Raw genomic sequence first — 20,748 nt, forward strand, 5'->3', positions numbered from 1 at the left:
ACTGATCCTCAGTCGACTCATTCTACAGCCAGCAATGTGTAGGAGAAACAAAGAAAAAAAACAGTTTTTTAATTGCTAGAATAATTTTGAACCTAGACTACATGCATTTAAGTAAAAAAAAGATTTTTTTTTATAACTGAAAGTATATTTTAAAGTGACTTCATGACTAAAAATTGGGTTTTGGGGGAAGGAAGATTTTTTTTTCATGTCTTAGAATATTCTGAATCTGCATTTGGAGGAATAAATCCTACAGATCAGCGAATACAGTAATATCAATAATATAATAATAACCTGTTATGAATGATCCAATTTCCATAATAAGACAAACAGAAGCCGCGATCACCGCCGCACGGGACGGAAGGTTACACAGAAACTCGTTATCTTATTAATACAGTAATTAGGGGATGATAATTTGTCTCTGTGGATGACGGTCGCCGCCTCCTGTCGGTGTCATCCAGAAAACCTGTTGCGCTCTACGCTCAGAGCTGGCGGCCACACCTGCGGGACAGGTCTGCGTATGGAAATCAGAAGAATGGGGATGATGTCACCGAATATGGGGAAGGTCTCATTCATAGCCGCAGATGGGAGAACGGCAGAGATTCCTGATCCCTGATCAGACGAGGAGCCTGGAAGGTGAACTTTGAGCCGGGGAGCGGTGGATTCAGATACCTGTTCCCTCTAAGCGGGGCACTCTGGGAAGGAAGGAGTTAAAAGGGAAGATCTTCTTTTTTTTTTTTTTTGAATCCTGGCAGTTTTTACACGGATGCATTAATACGCACTACCATTGGCCAGATATGCGGCTGAACGAGGAATCCTGCGCTACAGGTATGGCTTGCCAGCACTACTAGTACCAGGATGCATTATTTGGGTGCAGGATGTGAAGGGTTAAGAGAGACGAAGCCAAATCGGAATCTAGTGATACTGGAGAAACTGTACACCAGGTAATGGGTCCGATGGATGACCGGGGAACAAGCAGGAAAGGTGAGCGGAGGTGCGAGTTAAAGGCGTGGTCATCCTAAAGTTGCATTGAAGCGTTATAAGAGGGACTGAAGGTAAATCTTTCAGCGGGGTGATAGGATGAGATTCAGTATTTATCGCAGGGCAGAGATCCCTCTGGACTTCCTATCAGTCATCCCATTGAAGAACATTGTACGTCTGGCTGATAACAGAGAACAATGCATGGAGTGCTGTCGATTTTCTAAGCAGTTATCATCCCTATGGGTCCCGGTGCATGCGTTTATTTTAAAGTTATTTATACGGTATTTTGAATCAAGGCTCTTGTTGAGGAACTATAAGTCACAGCATGACCAGGCATGACTGATACCGGCCTGGGCTCTGCCCTGTCACTTCTAGTTCCCCCAGGTAGTAAATGTCACAGGGATGACAGGGAATCTGGTCAATGTTATCACCTGTAACTTCCTGAAATTGTGCAATAAAACAATGTATCGTGTGTGCGGCCCAGCAGAGTGGCACCGAGGGCAGCCTCCCTGCGGGTAACAATGGCACGATGCCGTACTTGTAAGTCACAGGTACATGTGCTGCTGGGGTCCGAAGGCGGCAATCAGCAACGGCAGAAATGGCTTTAACTGGCGGTACCCAACTTTCTATAGACCCTGTGCGGCAAAGGCATTGTTACATCCGGTTAGGGCAAAGGTCTGGAAAAATATGGCGGCTTTCGTCCAAGTCTACCTATCTATTTGTCTATCATCTATGTATCATCTATCTATTATCTATCTATCTATTATCTATCCATTATTATATTATCTATCTATCTATTTATCTATCATCTATCTATCTATCTATCTATTATCTATCCATTATTATATTATCTATCTATCTATTTATCTATCATCTATCTATCTATCTATCTATCTATTATCTATCCATTATTATATTATCTATCTATCTATTTATCTATCATCTATGTATCATCTATCTATTATCTATCCATTATTCTATTATCTATCTATCTATCTATCTATCTATCTATCTATCTATCATCTATATATTATCTATCCATCTCATCCATCTATCTATTATCTATCATCTATTATGTGTTATCTATCTATTATCTATCTATTATCTATCTATCATCTATCTATTATCTATCTATATCTACCTATTATCTATCTATCTATCTATCTATCAATCTACTATCTATTATATATCATCTATCTATTATCTATCTATTATCTATCTATCATCTATATCTATTATTTATCTATTATCTATCTATTATCTATCTATATGTTATCTGTCAATCAATCTCATAGCTATATTTATCATCTATCTATCATCTCACTTCTATTTATCATCTCATACCTATCTATCAATCATCCATCTAGCTATTAATATATATCTATCTCTCTACATCTATACTTCTGACATTATTTTTTTAGTTCTCTAACCTTTTTTGCTTGCAATAACCGTATTTTCTATTTTCCAATGTAGAAGTGGGTACACAGCCAATAAAAAACCTGCTCATGGCTCTTTCCAGCCTTAGCCCCTCCCACCAGGATCCAATTGACAATCAATCAAGACTTTACTGGCTGTAAATAAAATGTAGAAGCCGTTTTTTTTGTTGCTGGCCTCTGTGTCTCATTATGGAGACATATTTGGCCGCACCGAATGATGAGATGAACCTCACTTGTATCACAATGATTGCTTTGCATTAATGCATCATCATTGTGGATCCGCCATGATTGTGCTACTTGGTTTCCGTGTGAACTATGGGTTATGACAAGCTCGTTTTATCAGGTTCCATCTGTGAACAATGGATTGTAAATCATACTCTGCGACAAATGAGGAATCACTGTCACTGGGTTACTGAGTAACAGAGCGTTCAATGGTCATCCATAACGAGCCGTCACCGTGATGTAAGAGGCCATGCAAATCCAGAATATATCAGAAGAACTGGTCAGATGGCTTAAAGGGGCTGTCCATAAATAATGTCAGGGATTATAAGAATCATGGGGTGGGGGACCCGATTAAAACTTTTTTTCGTGGACAAGTATTAACCCCTTCCCGACATCCACCATGGTAATATGGGGCTGTTAACTATTTAAATGCCAATATCAATTTTTGGAATTTAAAAGCGGGGGTCACCCTGCAATTTCATTGCAAGGGGCCGATATTTTGCCATATCAACAGGGGTCTGCTGAAGCCCCCCATGATGACACGTCTGAATTGCAGTTTTTCATTAACCGCAACTCTACAAAAAAAATGCCATAAAAAGCGATCAATATTTCATATCTACCGCAAAATGGTATAAAATAAGACTACACAAAAAAAAACAACAAATTTTCACACATTTCAGATTGATGGAAATTTTTTTTAAAAAGATACCCATCTAGGAAAATAGTGACGCAAACAAAAAGTTTTGCTATTTTTAGAACAAATTTCCACTTTTTTTTTTTTTACTAAAATAAAAAAAAAAATGGACAACCTCTGTATCGTCATAATTGTGCAGACTTAGGAGCCGGGTAATTTTTACCACTCAATTAATTCCATAAAATGAAATCCCAAATTATGTCAGAATTGTGACTTTTTTTTTTTTTTTTTTGCAATTTCACTGCTATTGGAAGTTTCTCTCCCGTTTTCCAGCACATTATATGGTAAAGAGAATGGTGTCATTCAGAAGTACAACTGGTCCCATAAAGTCTTCATACGGCTATCAGGACAGAAAAATAAAAAAGTTATGGCTCTCGGATGAAGGGGAGGTAAAGAAACAATAGCGCAAAACATGGAAATTGGCTGCATTGGGAAGGGGTTAATGAAAAGTTCTACACATTTCTGCTATACTTTGCGTATCTTTTTCCCATTTTTAAGATCTCTGTTTGCTGTGAGTCAATGGACACAATTGTATCTTGTCTGTTCCATGCTCTGTTAGCTAAAAATCCTTAAGGGTACGTTCACACTAGCGTTGTGCTAGTGTGCGTCGGCGCCGCGTCGGGCGACGCAGCGGCGACGCACGCGTCATGCGCTCCTATGTTTAACATGGGGGACGCATGCGTTTTTGCTTGTTGCGTTTTGCGACAAATGCGTCTTTTTTGCCTCAAGCGTCGGACCAAGAAAACGCAACAAGTTGCATTTTTCTTGCGTCCGATTTTCGGCAAAAAACGACGCACACGTCGCAAAACGCAGCGTTTTTGCGTGCGTTTTGCCGCGTTTTTCGGTGCGTTGTGCGTCGCGTCGCCGACGCAGCGGCGCACAACACTAGTCTGAACGTAGCCTAACTCCGGACTGATACATTGAAACAAACCAGCAGAGAGATTTGTGCAGCTGCTGATGTGTTTTCTGCGCTGGACACAATTGTATCCACTTCTCAGCTAAAGTCAAAATGTGCTGTGTACAAAAAGGCTCCTATTCACTGACAGCAAACATGTATACTGAAAATGGTAAAGAACTGACATATACTGTAAAGTGTGCCTGTCCAGGGACGTAACCAGGTTTCGTGGGCCCCGGGAGGAAGAGTCTCAGTGGGCCCCGGGAGGAAGAGTCTCAGTGGGCCCCGGGAGAAAGAGTCTCAGTGGGCCCCGGGAGGAAGAGTCTCAGTGGGCCCCGGGAGAAAGAGTCTCAGTGGGCCCCCGGAGGAAGAGTCTCAGTGGGCCCCGGGAGAAAGAGTCTCAGTGGGCCCCGGGAGGAAGAGTCTCAGTGGGCCCCGGGAGGAAGAGTCTCAGTGGGCCCCGGGTGAAAGTCTCAGTGGGCCACGGGAGGAAGAGTCTCAGTGGGCCCCGGGAGGAAGAGTCTCAGTGGGCCCCGGGAGGAAGAGTCTCAGTGGCTCAGTGGGCCCCGGGAGGAAGAGTCTCAGTGGGCCCCGGGAGGAAGAGTCTCAGTGGGCCCCGGGTGAAAGTCTCAGTGGGCCACGGGAGGAAGAGTCTCAGTGGGCCCCGGGAGAAAGAGTCTCAGTGGGCCCCAGGAGGAAGAGTCTCAGTGGGCCCCGGGAGAAAGAGTCTCAGTGGGCCCCGGGAGGAAGAGTCTCAGTGGGCCCCAGGAGGAAGAGTCTCAGTGGGCCCCGGGAGGAAGAGTCTTAGTGGGCCCCGGGTGAAAGTCTCAGTGGGCCACGGGAGGAAGAGTCTCAGTGGGCCCCGGGAGGAAGAGTCTCAGTGGGCCCCAGGAGGAAGAGTCTCAGTGGGCCCCGGGAGGAAGAGTCTCAGTGGGCCCCGGGTGAAAGTCTCAGTGGGCCACGGGAGGAAGAGTCTCAGTGGGCCCCGGGAGGAAGAGTCTCAGTGGGCCCCGGGAGAAAGAGTCTCAGTGGGCCCCGGGAGGAAGAGTCTCAGTGGGCCCCGGGAGAAAGAGTCTCAGTGGGCCCCGGGAGGAAGAGTCTCAGTGGGCCCCGGGAGGAAGAGTCTCAGTGGGCCCCGGGAGAAAGAGTCTCAGTGGGCCCCGGGAGGAAGAGTCTCAGTGGGCCCGGGAGAAAGAGTCTCAGTGGGCCCTGGGAGGAAGAGTCTCAGTGGGCCCCGGGAGAAAGAGTCTCAGTGGGCCCCGGGAGAAAGAGTCTCAGTGGGCCCCGGGAGAAAGAGTCTCAGTGGGCCCCGGGAAGAAGAGTCTCAGTGGGCCCCGGGAGGAAGAGTCTCAGTGGGCCCCGGGAGGAAGAGTCTCAGTGGGCCCCGGGAGGAAGAGTCTCAGTGGGCCCCGGGAGAAAGAGTCTCAGTGGGCCCCGGGAGGAAGAGTCTCAGTGGGCCCCAGGAGAAAGAGTCTCAGTGGGCCCCGGGAGAAAGAGTCTCAGTGGGCCCCAGGAGAAAGAGTCTCAGTGGGCCCCGGGAGGAAGAGTCTCAGTGGGCCCCTTTGACACATACCACAATTCATGATGCACAGATACAGCAGAGACATATAGGTATAGTACAATGCCAAAGATTTCACTTCTTACATTACATGAGTGATATCTATTGTAGATTCTACCATAGCTCTGAAACCGGACAGTATAGTCCTCCATACAGTATTATGGGCACCACATAGTCCTCCAGACAGAATAATGAGCCCCATATAATGCTCCATACAGAATAATGGGCCCCATATATTGTTCCATTTAGTATAATGATCCCCATATAATGCTACATACAGAATAATGGGCCCCATATATTGTTCAATTTAGTATAATGATCCCCATATAATGCTACATACAGAATAATGGGCCCCATATAGTGTTCCATTTAGTATAATGATCCCCATATAATGGTCCATACAGAATAATGGTCCCCATGTTATGCTCCATACAGTACAATGGGCCTCATATAATGCTCCATACAGTATAACGGACCTCATATAATGCTACATGCTGAACAATGGGCCCCATATAATGCTGCATACAGTATAATGAGCCCCATTTAATGCTCCATACAGTATAATGAACCAAATATAATGCTTCATATAGAATAATGGACCCCATATAATGTTCCATACATAATAATGGGCCCCATATAATGCTCCATACAGAAAAATGGTCCCCAAATGTAATAATCTATACAGAATGGGCCCCAATGCCCCATTTAATGTTCCATACAGAATGGGCCCCATATATTATTCCATACAGTATAATGGGCCCAATATAATGTGCCGTACAAAATGGGCCCCATATAATAATCTATACAGAATGGGCCCCATCTGATGCTTCATAAAGAATGGGCCCCATATATACCTCAAAACAGTATAATGAGCTCCATACATAAAAAAATAATCAAATGCTCACCTCTCCTCGTTCCCCACTTGCTGCAGCTCCGGTCTCCTCAGCGTCTCCTCTGCACTGCTCGGCACAGAGGGCTCGCTGTAGTGACGTCATCTCACCCTCTGCCCTGAGACGTTACAGAGTCAAAAGATGCGGAATGACCGGAGCTGCGGAGTGAGAGGTGAGTATTTTAAATAGGTTAAAGCATGATGGACGGCCCGGTGGCACGCAGCTCCCCTGATTCACGGGCCCCATAGCGTGCCTGTGTCACTGATAGCAAATGGGCCCCCCTGATTGCTCAGGGCCCCGGCACTTGACCGGGGGTGCCGGGTGGTGGTGCCGACCCTGTGCCTGTCCTTTACTCAAAACCTATAGACAAAAAATTGTTTTGGTGAACATTCCAGTCTAAGGCTGGTTTCACACTTGCGTTTTTTGCCGCTGCGTTTTAGCACAAAAAAAGCATGCATTTTTTTCCCTATCCTTAACATTAAAAACGCATGCTTTTTTTGCATGCGTTTTGCCGTGTTTTGCCGCCGCATGCGTCTTTTCTATGCATGCGTTGTGTTGCAGAAATGCAGAAATGCAACATGTAGTAATTTCTAGCGGCTTTTTTTGCTGCAAAAAAATGTATTGCTGTCTATGTAAATGCATGCGTTTTTAAGCGTTATAACCGCATGCGTGATTATAGAAAAAAAACAGAAAACACACTGATATGCCACCCCCCACCATAAAGGTGATAAAGGGATCCTAACCCTAACCCTAAAGGGATCCTAACCCTAACCCTAAAGGGATCCTAACCCTACCCCTAACCCTAGGGATCCTAACCCTAACCCTACCCCTAAACCTACCCCTACCCCTAACCCTAGGGATCCTAAGCCTAAAGGGATCCTAACCCTAACCCTAAAGGGATCCTAACCCTAACCCTAAAGGGATCCTAACCCTAACCCTAAAGGGATCCTAACCCTAAGGGTTAGGGTTAGGATCCCTTTAGGGTTAGGATCCCTTTAGGCTTAGGGTTAGGATCCCTAGGGGTAGGGTTAGGGGTATGGTTAGGATCCCTTGGGGTAGGGGTAGGGTTAGGGTTAGGATCCCTTTAGGGTTAGGGTTAGGATCCATAGGGATCCAACCCCTAACCCTAACCCTAGCTATTTCTGTTTATAGTGGGTTTTATACTTGATTTTGAGGATTGGCAGCTGTCACACACTTCTCAGCATGCGTATTAAAAACGCAAACGCAGGCAAAAACGCATGTAAACGCGTCAAAACGCTGCGTTTTTTTTTCACATGCAAAAACGCATGCGTCAAAAAAAACGCAGCGTTTGCACGCGTTTACATGTGTTTTTTGTACTACATGCATTTGCGTTTAAAACGCTGTGTTTTTAAACGCAAATGTGAAACCAGCCTAATACTTTCAGGATTTGCTCCAATTCTCACGGTCAGTCACTTGCCATACACTCTTTTCTTCACCAAAATTTTGGCAGCACTGCAGTACCATAAGAAATGGTTAATGATAGTACTATAAGGAAAACAGTATGACATTACATTGTACATTGAAGTCAACAATACAGTATGCAGGAAGATCTTGAGCTTCCTCTAGTGGAGGCTTCTGGTAGAATTTTATTTACTTACTATGTACTTTATTTTCCCTTATTTCTATTTCTGTGCAGGATACTTGAATACTCACATGTATATTAGAGTTAAAAATATAAAAAAAAATCTTTAATGTGTAAAAAAAATATAAAAGTTGGTCACTATTTTTTCCCAATTAAAAAAAATAGAAATAAAAATAAAGAAATAAAAATATTTTATAATATTGCATTTCTAAAAATTCAACCAAAAAAGGCATTTACTTAAAACGCCAAAGAGGAAAAGAAGAATTGAAACACCAGAATTGTCATTTTTTTAATCTCTGCTCATCCCCCTTAAAGAAAAAATTGAAAAAAATTGTACGTTACCCAATAAAACCATCTTCACGGAGTGCAAAAAATTCTACTCCATTAGGATTTGTTCCTGGTTTTTTTTTTCAGAAAAGTATATGGTAATATGAAAAGTGTTGTTGAAAAAAAAAATAAAAATATAAAAAAAGATTTTGGGAAAAAAAGGGAGGAAAAAAAAAGAAAAAAGTTAAAAACTGAAAAGCAACACATCTGCCAATGCCTGAGATCCTAGTGAGATATTTCTAGACTCATTTCTGAAGGTTGAGACTTGTTCTACCTGTAGTGTGTGGGTGGTCGTACTGGATCAGGACAGTTTCAGCTCAATGTTACTGGCCTGTAATGAATGGAGGACATTGTGGTGCTGGCTCCGGGGCTGGATTATCTGCTGCTCTGCGCCATGAAGTGTCTCACAAGATGGCGCGTTGTCTCAGGAGACGGAGACACACCTGGGGCGCAGGCCTTAAAGAGACAGGAGCGTCACGCAATCACTTTCTGTACTTTTTTTGTAACAATAGCTGCTCTGTATCTGATGAATAAAATGCAGAATGTACAGCACACATCCGAATCCCCGCACTCACCTTATTGTATTAGTTCTTTCCCATTGTCAAGATCTCTGCCCTCAGTAAATCTAAACAATCCTGTTTACTAAAAAATAAAATCCCGCACTGATCATATCCAAGTGATACTGATACATGACTTGGTATCGGACAGACCATGAGGCACGGACAGCCCACGAGTCTCCTGACCCAAAACCATATCTATGAGGCTAGCAAGTAAGAATGAGCGGATCTGTAGACTTTTGGGTTCTTGTACCTGATCTGGACTTTAGCCCAGAATTTGGTTCAGGTCACAGAACTTTACCTGAACTTACAAATTGAAAACAATGGAGACCCGAACTTAGGATCTAGAAAATCTCTCTCTCTCGTCCCCAGACTTCCCCAGGAACTCCGAAAATGCGAACCCAAACTTGGAGAGAGAAAATTATTTTACAGCTGGAAAGTTCGGGTCCTTGTTGGGGTCAGGTTCTGGCTGAAATTCAGAACTAAAGTTCGGGTCGGGTACTAGAATCCAAAATTCCATGGGTTTGCTCATCCCTAACTTTTAAATTCTGATCCATCTCTACAAGCTAGTTCAGGTTAGCGGTCCCAGTCCCACAGAAGGTCCACGCAATATGGTCCGAGTACAGACTGCAATATACAAATGTGGGACACCTGTCTGCATGGTATCTATAGGAATTAACTGAATTGAGTCAGAGGTAGGGATGAGCGGACCCATGGAAATTTGGGTTCTTTTACTCGACCTTTAGTCCAAAATTCAGTTCAGGAACCAGAAGTTTACCCGAACTTGAACCAGAACTCGAACCACATTGAAATCAATGGAGACCAGAACTTTCGATCTGGAAATAATTTTCCCTCTCCTCCTTCAACTCTGAACATTGCAATGAACTTCTGGGAGAATCCATGTTCAGTGTTTAGCGCTGGGTCCATGTTCAGTGTTTAGCGTCTGGTCCATGTTCAGCGTTTAGCGCCAAGTCCATGTTCAGCGTTTAGCGTCTGGTCCATGTTCAGTGTTTAGCGTCTGGTCCATGTTCAGTGTTTAGCGCTGGGTCCATGTTCAGTGTTTAGCGTCTGGTCCATGTTCAGTGTTTAGCGTCTGGTCCATGTTCAGTGTCTAGCGTCTGGTCCATGTTCAGCGTTTAGCATGTGGTCCATGCTCAGCGTTTAGCGCCGGGTCCATGTTCAGCGTTTAATGTTTAGCGCCGGATACATGTTCAGTGTTTAGCATCTGATCCATGTTCAGCGTTTAGCGCCGGGTCCATGTTCAGCGTTTAGCATATGTTCCATATTCAGCGTTTAGCGCCGGGTCCATGTTCAGCGTTTAGCGTCTGTTCCATGTTCAGCTTTTAGCATCTGGTCTATGATCAGTGTTTAGCATCTGCTCCATGTTCAGCGTTTAGTGCCGGGTCCATGTTCAGCGTTTAGCGTCTGTTCCATGTTCAGCTTTTAGCATCTGGTCTATGATCAGTGTTTAGCATCTGCTCCATGTTCAGCGTTTAGCGCCGGGTCCATGTTCAGCGTTTAGCGTCTGTTCCATGTTCAGCTTTTAGCATCTGGTCCATGTTCAGTGTTTAGCATCGGGTTCATGTTCAGCGTTTAGCATCTGTTCCATGTTCAGCGTTTAGCGTCTGGTCCATGTTCGGCGTTTAGCGCCGGGTCCATGTTCAGCGTTTAGCGTCTGTTCCATGTTCAGCGTTTAGCGCCGGGTCCATGTTCAGCATTTAGCATCTGGTCCATGTTCAGCGTCTAGCGTCTGGTCCATGTTCAGTGTCTGTTCCATAATCAGTGTTTAGTGTCTGGTCCATGTTCAGCGTTTAGCGCCAGGTTCATGTTCAGTGTTTAGTGTCTGTTCCATGTTCAGCGTTTAGCATCTGGTCCATGTTCAGCGTTTAGCGTCTGGTCCATGTTCAGTGTCTGGTCCATGTTCAGCGTTTAGCGCCTGGTCCATGTTCAGTGTTTAGCGTCTTGTCCATGTTCAGCGTTTAGCGTCGGGTCCATGATCAGCGTTTAGCATGTGTTCCATATTCAGCGTTTAGCTTCTGGTCCATGTTCAGCGTTTAGCGTCTGTTCCATGTTCAGCTTTTAGCATCTGCTCCATGTTCAGCGTTTAGCGCTGGGTCCATGTTCAGCTTTTAGCATCTGGTCCATGTTCAGTGTTTAGCATCTGGTCCATGTTCAGTGTTTAGCATCTGGTCCATGTTCAGTGTTTAGCATCGGGTTCATGTTCAGCGTTTAGCATCTGTTCCATGTTCAGCGTTTAGCGTCTGGTCCATGTTCGGCGTTTAGCGTCTGTTCCATGTTCAGCGTTTAGCGTCTGTTCCATGTTCAGCTTTTAGCATCTGGTCTATGTTCAGTGTTTAGCATCTGCTCCATGTTCAGCGTTTAGCGCTGGGTCCATGTTCAGCTTTTAGCATCTGGTCCATGTTCAGTGTTTAGCATCGGGTTCATGTTCAGCGTTTAGCATCTGTTCCATGTTCAGCGTTTAGCGCCGGGTCCATGTTCAGCGTTTAGCGTCTGTTCCATGTTCAGCGTTTAGCGCCGGGTCCATGTTCAGCATTTAGCATCTGGTCCATGTTCAGCGTCTAGCGTCTGGTCCATGTTCAGTGTCTGTTCCATAATCAGTGTTTAGTGTCTGGTCCATGTTCAGCGTTTAGCATCTGTTCCATGTTCAGCGTTTAGCGCCGGGTCCATGTTCAGCGTTTAGCGTCTGGTCCATGTTCAGCGTTTAGCGTCTGGTCCATGTTCAGTGTCTGGTCCATGTTCAGCGTTTAGCGCCTGGTCCATGTTCAGTGTTTAGCGTCTTGTCCATGTTCAGCGTTTAGCTTCGGGTCCATGATCAGCGTTTAGCATGTGTTCCATATTCAGCGTTTAGCTTCTGGTCCATGTTCAGCGTTTAGCGTCTGTTCCATGTTCAGCTTTTAGCATCTGCTCCATGTTCAGCGTTTAGCGCTGGGTCCATGTTCAGCTTTTAGCATCTGGTCCATGTTCAGTGTTTAGCATCTGGTCCATGTTCAGTGTTTAGCATCTGGTCCATGTTCAGTGTTTAGCATCGGGTTCATGTTCAGCGTTTAGCATCTGTTCCATGTTCAGCGTTTAGCGTCTGGTCCATGTTCGGCGTTTAGCGTCTGTTCCATGTTCAGCGTTTAGCGTCTGTTCCATGTTCAGCTTTTAGCATCTGGTCTATGTTCAGTGTTTAGCATCTGCTCCATGTTCAGCGTTTAGCGCTGGGTCCATGTTCAGCTTTTAGCATCTGGTCCATGTTCAGTGTTTAGCATCGGGTTCATGTTCAGCGTTTAGCATCTGTTCCATGTTCAGCGTTTAGCGCCGGGTCCATGTTCAGCGTTTAGCGTCTGTTCCATGTTCAGCGTTTAGCGCCGGGTCCATGTTCAGCATTTAGCATCTGGTCCATGTTCAGCGTCTAGCGTCTGGTCCATGTTCAGTGTCTGTTCCATAATCAGTGTTTAGTGTCTGGTCCATGTTCAGCGTTTAGCGCCAGGTTCATGTTCAGTGTTTAGTGTCTGGTCCATGTTCAGCGTTTAGCGCCAGGTTCATGTTCAGTGTTTAGTGTCTGTTCCATGTTCAGCGTTTAGGGCCGGGTCCATGTTCAGCATTTAGCATCTGGTCCATGTTCAGCGTTTAGCGTCTGGTCCATGTTCAGTGTCTGGTCCATGTTCAGCGTTTAGCGCCTGGTCCATGTTCAGTGTTTAGCGTCTTGTCCATGTTCAGCGTTTAGCGTCGGGTCCATGATCAGCGTTTAGCATGTGTTCCATATTCAGCGTTTAGCTTCTGGTCCATGTTCAGCGTTTAGCGTCTGTTCCATGTTCAGCTTTTAGCATCTGGTCTATGTTCAGTGTTTAGCATCTGGTCCATGTTCAGTGTTTCGCATCGGGTTCATGTTCAGCGTTTAGCATCTGTTCCATGTTCAGCGTTTAGCGTCTGGTCCATGTTCGGCGTTTAGCGTCTGTTCCATGTTCAGCGTTTAGCGTCTGTTCCATGTTCAGCTTTTAGCATCTGGTCTATGTTCAGTGTTTAGCATCTGCTCCATGTTCAGCGTTTAGCGCTGGGTCCATGTTCAGCTTTTAGCATCTGGTCTATGTTCAGTGTTTAGCATCTGGTCCATGTTCAGTGTTTAGCATCGGGTTCATGTTCAGCGTTTAGCATCTGTTCCATGTTCAGCGTTTAGCGCCGGGTCCATGTTCAGCGTTTAGCGTCTGTTCCATGTTCAGCGTTTAGCGCCGGGTCCATGTTCAGCATTTAGCATCTGGTCCATGTTCAGCGTTTAGCGTCTGGTCCATGTTCAGTGTCTGTTCCATAATCAGTGTTTAGTGTCTGGTCCATGTTCAGCGTTTAGCGCCAGGTTCATGTTCAGTGTTTAGTGTCTGGTCCTTGTTCAGCGTTTAGCGCCAGGTTCATGTTCAGTGTTTAGTGTCTGTTCCATGTTCAGCGTTTAGCGCCGGGTCCATGTTCAGCATTTAGCATCTGGTCCATGTTCAGCGTTTAGCGTCTGGTCCATGTTCAGTGTCTGGTCCATGTTCAGCGTTTAGCGCCTGGTCCATGTTCAGTGTTTAGCGTCTTGTCCATGTTCAGCGTTTAGCGCCGGGTCCATGATCAGCGTTTAGCATGTGTTCCATATTCAGCGTTTAGCTTCTGGTCCATGTTCAGCGTTTAGTGTCTGGTCCGTGCTCAGCGTTTAGCACCAGGTTCATGTTCAGCGTTTAGCGCCGGGTCAATGTTCAGCGTTTAGCGCCGGGTACATGTTCAGTGTTTGACATCTCGTCCATGTTCAGTGTTTAGCGTCTGGTGCATGATCAGCGTTTAGCGCCGGGTCCATGTTCAGCGTTTAGCGTCTGGTCCATGTTCAACGTTTAGCGCCGGGTCCATGTTCAGCATTTAGCATCTGGTCCATGTTCAGCGTTTAGCGTCTGGTCCATGTTCAGCGTTTAGCGCCGGGTCCATGTTCAGCTTTTAGCATCTGGTCCATGTTCAGCGTTTAGCGTCTGGTCCATGTTCAGCGTTTAGCGCCGGGTCCATGTTCAGCATTTAGCATCTGGTCCATTTTCAGCGTTTAGCGTCTGGTCCATGTTCAGTGTCTGTTCCATAATCAATGTTTAGTGTCTGGTCCATGTTCAGCGCTTAGCGCCGGGTCAATGTTCAGCGTTTAGCGTCTGGTACATGTTCAGTGTTTAGCATCTGGTCCATGTTCAGCGTTTAGCGTCTGGTCCATGTTCAGTGTTTAGCGTCTTGTCCATGTTCAGCGTTTAGCGCCGGGTCCATGATCAGCGTTTAGCATGTGTTCCATATTCAGCGTTTAGTGTCTGGTCCATGTTCAGCGTTTAGCGTCTGATCCATGTTCAGCGTTTAGCACCAGGTTCATGTTCAGCGTTTAGCGCCGGGTCAATGTTCAGCGTTTAGCGTCTGGTACATGTTCAGTGTTTAGCATCTGGTCCATGTTCAGCGTTTAGCGTCTGGTCCATGTTCAGTGTTTAGCGTCTTGTCCATGTTCAGCGTTTAGCGCCGGGTCCATGATCAGCGTTTAGCATGTGTTCCATATTCAGCGTTTAGTGTCTGGTCCATGTTCAGCGTTTAGCGTCTGATCCATGTTCAGCGTTTAGCACCAGGTTCATGTTCAGCGTTTAGCGCCGGGTCAATGTTCAGCGTTTAGCGCCGGGTACATGTTCAGTGTTTGACATCTCGTCCATGTTCAGCGTTTAGCGTCCGGTCCATGTTCAGTGTTTAGCGTCTGGTGCATGTTCAGCGTTTAGCGCCGGGTCCATGTTCAGCGTTTAGCGTCTGTTCCATGTTCAGCATTTAGCATCTGGTCCATGTTCAGCGTTTAGCGTCTGGTCCATGTTCAGTGTCTGTTCCATAATCAATGTTTAGTGTCTGGTCCATGTTCAGCGTTTAGCGCCGGGTCAATGTTCAGCGTTCAGCGCCGGGTACATGTTCAGTGTTTAGCATCTGGTCCATGTTCAGCGTTTAGCGTCTGTTCCATGTTCAGCGTTTAGCGCCGGGTCCATGTTCAGCGTTTAGCATCTGGTCCATGTTCAGCGTTTAGCGTCTGGTCCATGTTCAGCGTTTAGCGCCAGGTTCATGTTCAGTGTTTAGCGTCTTGTCCATGTTCAGCGTTTAGCGCCGGGTCCATGATCAGCATTTAGCATGTGTTCCATATTCAGCGTTTAGCTTCTGGTCCATGTTCAGCGTTTAGTGTCTGGTCCATGTTCAGCGTTTAGCGTCTGGTCCGTGCTCAGCGTTTAGCGCCGGGTCCATGTTCAGCGTTTAGCGTCTGGTCCATGTTCAGTGTCTGTTCCATAATCAGTGTTTAGTGTCTGGTCCATGTTCAGCGTTTAGCACCAGGTTCATGTTCAGCGCTTAGCGTCTGGTGCATGTTCAGCGTTTAGCGTCTGTTCCATGTTCAGCGTTTAGCGTCTGGTGCATGTTCAGCGTTTAGCGTCTGGTCCATGTTCAGCGTTTAGCGTCTGGTGCATGTTCAACGTTTAGCGCCGGGTCCATGTTCAGCATTTAGCATCTGGTCCATGTTCAGCGTTTAGCGTCTGGTCCATGTTCAGCGTTTAGCATCTGGTCCATGTTCAGCGTTTAGCGTCTGGTGCATGTTCAACGTTTAGCGCCGGGTCCATGTTCAGCATTTAGCATCTGGTCCATGTTCAGCGTTTAGCGTCTGGTCCATGTTCAGCGTTTAGCGCCGGGTCCATGTTCAGCTTTTAGCATCTGGTCCATGTTCAGCGTTTAGCGTCTGGTCCATGTTCAGCGTTTAGCGCCGGGTCCATGTTCAGCATTTAGCATCTGGTCCATTTTCAGCGTTTAGCGTCTGGTCCATGTTCAGTGTCTGTTCCATAATCAATGTTTAGTGTCTGGTCCATGTTCAGCGCTTAGCGCCGGGTCAATGTTCAGCGTTTAGCGCCGGGTACATGTTCAGTGTTTAGCATCTGGTCCATGTTCAGCGTTTAGCGTCTGCTCCATGTTCAGCGTTTAGCGTCTGGTGCATGTTCAACGTTTAGCGCCGGGTCCATGTTCAGCATTTAGCATCTGGTCCATGTTCACCGTTTAGCGTCTGGTCCATGTTCAGCGTTTAGCGCCAGGTCCATGTTCAGCGTTTAGCGCCGGGTCCATGTTCAGCTTTTAGCATCTGGTCCATGTTCAGCGTTTAGCGTCTGGTCCATGTTCAGCGTTTAGCGCCGGGTCCATGTTCAGCATTTAGCATCTGGTCCATTTTCAGCGTTTAGCGTCTGGTCCATGTTCAGTGTCTGTTCCATAATCAGTGTTTAGTGTCTGGTCCATGTTCAGCGTTTAGCGTCTGGTCCATGTTCAGTGTTTAGCGTCTTGTCCATGTTCAGCGTTTAGCGCCGGGTCCATGATCAGCGTTTAGCATGTGTTCCATATTCAGCGTTTAGCTTCTGGTCCATGTTCAGCGTTTAGTGTCTGGTCCATGTTCAGCGTTTAGCGTCTGGTCCGTGCTCAGCGTTTAGCGCCGGGTCCATGTTCAGCGTTTAGTGTCTGGTCCATGTTCAGCGTTTAGTGTCTGGTCCATGTTCAGCGTTTAGCACCAGGTTCATGTTCAGCGTTTAGTGTCTGGTCCATGTTCAGCGTTTAGCACCAGGTTCATGTTCAGCGTTTAGCGTCTGTTCCATGTTCCGCTTTTAGCATCTGGTCTATGTTCAGTGTTTAGCATCTGGTCCATGTTCAGTGTTTAGCGCCGGGTCCATGTTCAGCGTTTAGCGTCTGGTCCATGATCAGTGTTTAGCGTCTTGTCCATGTTCAGCGTTTAGCGCCGGGTCCATGATCAGCGTTTAGCATGTGTTCCATATTCAGCGTTTAGTGTCTGGTCCATGTTCAGCGTTTAGCGTCTGATCCATGTTCAGCGTTTAGCACCAGGTTCATGTTCAGCATTTAGCGCCGGGTCAATGTTCAGCGTTTAGCGCCGGGTACATGTTCAGTGTTTGACATCTCGTCCATGTTCAGCGTTTAGCGTCCGGTCCATGTTCAGTGTTTAGCGTCTGGTGCATGTTCAGCGTTTAGCGCCGGGTCCATGTTCAGCGTTTAGCGTCTGTTCCATGTTCAGCATTTAGCATCTGGTCCATGTTCAGCGTTTAGCGTCTGGTCCATGTTCAGTGTCTGTTCCATAATCAATGTTTAGTGTCTGGTCCATGTTCAGCGTTTAGCGCCGGGTCAATGTTCAGCGTTCAGCGCCGGGTACATGTTCAGTGTTTAGCATCTGGTCCATGTTCAGCGTTTAGCGTCTGTTCCATGTTCAGCGTTTAGCGCCGGGTCCATGTTCAGCGTTTAGCATCTGGTCCATGTTCAGCGTTTAGCGTCTAGTCCATGTTCAGCGTTTAGCGCCGGGTCCATGTTCAGCTTTTAGCATCTGGTCCATGTTCAGCGTTTAACGTCTGGTCCATGTTCAGCATTTAGCATCTGGTCCATGTTCAGCGTTTAGCATCTGGTCCATGTTCAGCGTTTAGCGTCTAGTCCATGTTCAGCGTTTAGCGCCGGGTCCATGTTCAGCTTTTAGCATCTGGTCCATGTTCAGCGTTTAACGTCTGGTCCATGTTCAGCATTTAGCGTCTGGTCCATGTTCAGTGTCTGTTCCATAATCAGTGTTTAGTGTCTGGTCCATGTTCAGCGTTTAGCGCCAGGTTCATGTTCAGTGTTTAGCGTCTTGTCCATGTTCAGCGTTTAGCGCCGGGTCCATGTTCAGCATTTAGCATCTGGTCCATTTTCAGCATTTAGCGTCTGGTCCATGTTCAGTGTCTGTTCCATAATCAATGTTTAGTGTCTGGTCCATGTTCAGCGCTTAGCGCCGGGTCAATGTTCAGCGTTTAGCGCCGGGTACATGTTCAGTGTTTAGCATCTGGTCCATGTTCAGCGTTTAGCGTCTGGTCCATGTTCAGCGTTTAGCGTCTGTTCCATGTTCAGCTTTTAGCATCTGGTTCATGTTCAGCGTTTAGCGTCTGGTCCATGTTCGGCGTTTAGCGCCGGATCCATGTTCAGCGTTTAGCGTCTGTTCCATGTTCAGTGTTTAGCGCCGGGTCCATGTTCAGCATTTAGCATCTGGTCCATGTTCAGCATTTAGCATCTGGTCCATGTTCAGCGTTTAGTGTCTGGTCCATGTTCAGCGTTTAGCGCCAGGTCCATGTTCAGTGTTTAGTGTCTTGTCCATGTTCAGCGTTTAGCGTTTAGCGCCGGGTACATGTTCAGTGTTTAGCATCTGGTCCATGTTCAGCGTTTAGCGTCTGGTCCATGTTCAGCATTTAGCGTCTGGTGCATATTCAGCGTTTAGCGCCGGGTCCATGTTCAGCTTTTAGCATCTGGTCCATGTTCAGCGTTTAGCGTCTGGTCCATGTTCAGCGTTTAGCGTCTGGTGCATGTTCAGCGTTTAGCGCCGGGTCCATGTTCAGCTTTTAGCATCTGGTCCATGTTCAGCGTTTAGCGTCTGGTCCATGTTCAGCGTTTAGCGCCGGGTCCATGTTCAGCATTTAGCATCTGGTCCATTTTCAGCGTTTAGCGTCTGGTCCATGTTCAGTGTCTGTTCCATAATCAGTGTTTAGTGTCTGGTCCATGTTCAGCGTTTAGTGTCTGGTCCATGTTCAGCGTTTAGCGTCTGGTCCGTGCTCAGCGTTTAGCGCTGGGTCCATGTTCAGTGTCTGTTCCATAATCAGTGTTTAGTGTCTGGTCCATGTTCAGCGTTTAGCACCAGGTTCATGTTCAGCGTTTAGCGCCGGGTCAATGTTCAGCGTTTAGCGCCGGGTACATGTTCAGTTTTTAGCATCTCGTCCATGTTCAGTGTTTAGCGTCTGGTGCATGTTCAGCGTTTAGCGCCGGGTCCATGTTCAGTGTCTGTTCCATAATCAGTGTTTAGCATCTGGTCCATGTTCAGCGTTTAGCGTCTGGTCCATGTTCAGCGTTTAGCGTCTGGTGCATGTTCAGCGTTTAGCGCCGGGTCCATGTTCAGCATTTAGCATCTGGTCCATGTTCAGCGTTTAGCGTCTGGTCCATGTTCAGTGTCTGTTCCATAATCAGTGTTTAGTGTCTGGTCCATGTTCAGCGTTTAGCGCCTGGTCCATGTTCAGCGTTTTGCGTCTGGTGCATGTTCAGCGTTTAGCGCCGGGTCCATGTTAAGCTTTTAGCATCTGGTCCATGTTCAGCGTTTAGCGTCTGGTCCTTGTTCAGTGTCTGTTCCATAATCAGTGTTTAGTGTCTGGTCCATGTTCAGCATTTAGCGCCAGGTTCATGTTCAGTGTTTAGGGTCTTGTCCATGTTCAGCGTTTAGCGCCGGGTTCATGTTCAGTGTTTAGGGTCTTGTCCATGTTCAGCGTTTAGCGCCGGGTCATTGTTCAGCGTTTAGCGCCGGGTCCATGTTCAGTGTTTAGCGTCTGGTGCATGTTCAGCGTTTAGCGCCGGGTCCATGTTCAGCGTTTAGCATCTGCTCCATGTTCAGTGTTTAGCGTCTGGTCCATGTTCAGCTTTTAGCATCTGCTCCATGTTCAGTGTTTAGCGTCTGGTGCATGTTCAGCGTTTAGCGTCTGATCCATGTTCAGTGTTTAGTGTCTGGTCCATGTTCAGTGTTTAGCGTCTGATCCATGTTCAGTGTTTAGTGTCTGGTCCATGTTCAGTGTTTAGCGTCTGATCCATGTTCAGTCTTTAGCGTCTGGTCCATGTTCAGAGTCTGTTCCATGTTCAGTGTTTTGCGTCTGTTCCATGTTCAGTGTTTAGCGTCTGGTGCATGTTCAGCATTTAGCGCCGGGTCCATGTTCAGCGTTTAGCGTCTGTTCCATGTTCAGCTCTTAGCATCTGGTCTATGTTCAGTGTTTAGCATCTGGTCCATGTTCGGCGTTTAGCGCCGGGTCCATGTTCAGCGTTTAGCGTCTGTTCCATGTTCAGTGTTTAGCGCCGGGTCCATGTTCAGCATTTAGCATCTGGTCCATGTTCAGCATTTAGCATCTGGTCCATGTTCAGCGTTTAGTGTCTGGTCCATGTTCAGCGTTTAGCGCCAGGTCCATGTTCAGTGTTTAGTGTCTTGTCCATGTTCAGCGTTTAGCGTTTAGCGCCGGGTACATGTTCAGTGTTTAGCATCTGGTCCATGTTCAGCATTTAGCGTCTGGTCCATGTTCAGCGTTTAGCGTCTGGTGCATATTCAGCGTTTACCGCCGGGTCCATGTTCAGCTTTTAGCATCTGGTCCATGTTCAGTGTTTAGCATCTGGTCCATGTTCAGCGTTTAGCGTCTGGTCCATGTTCAGCGTTTAGCGTCTGGTGCATGTTCAGCGTTTAGCGCCGGGTCCATGTTCAGCTTTTAGCATCTGGTCCATGTTCAGCGTTTAGCGTCTGGTCCATGTTCAGCGTTTAGCGCCGGGTCCATGTTCAGCATTTAGCACCTGGTCCATGTTCAGCGATTAGCGTCTGGTCCATGTTCAGTGTCTGTTCCATAATCAGTGTTTAGTGTCTGGTCCATGTTCAGCGTTTAGTGTCTGGTCCATGTTCAGCGTTTAGCGTCTGGTCCGTGCTCAGCGTTTAGCGCTGGGTCCATGTTCAGTGTCTGTTCCATAATCAGTGTTTAGTGTCTGGTCAATGTTCAGCG

General features: G+C 46.6%; 1 protein-coding gene across 4 annotated transcripts in view; it reads left to right on the forward strand.

Annotated features, from left to right (window-relative positions):
* Positions 1-465: 465 nt before the first annotated feature.
* The window catches only part of CCDC68 (coiled-coil domain containing 68), a 125,874-nt gene continuing 105,591 nt past the window's right edge, over positions 466-20,748 (forward strand). For 2 of the 4 annotated variants that reach the window (XM_069746024.1, XM_069746022.1), the window contains exon 1: positions 874-981. In XM_069746024.1, coding sequence (XP_069602125.1) covers positions 945-981 — 37 coding nt within the window. In that variant the 5' untranslated portion in view covers positions 874-944. The other 2 variants (XM_069746023.1, XM_069746025.1) reach the window with 2 other exon arrangements.

This window comes from Ranitomeya imitator, chromosome 1 (genome assembly GCF_032444005.1).
Source record: "Ranitomeya imitator isolate aRanImi1 chromosome 1, aRanImi1.pri, whole genome shotgun sequence".
In the NCBI taxonomy this organism is placed as follows: domain Eukaryota; kingdom Metazoa; phylum Chordata; class Amphibia; order Anura; family Dendrobatidae; genus Ranitomeya; species Ranitomeya imitator.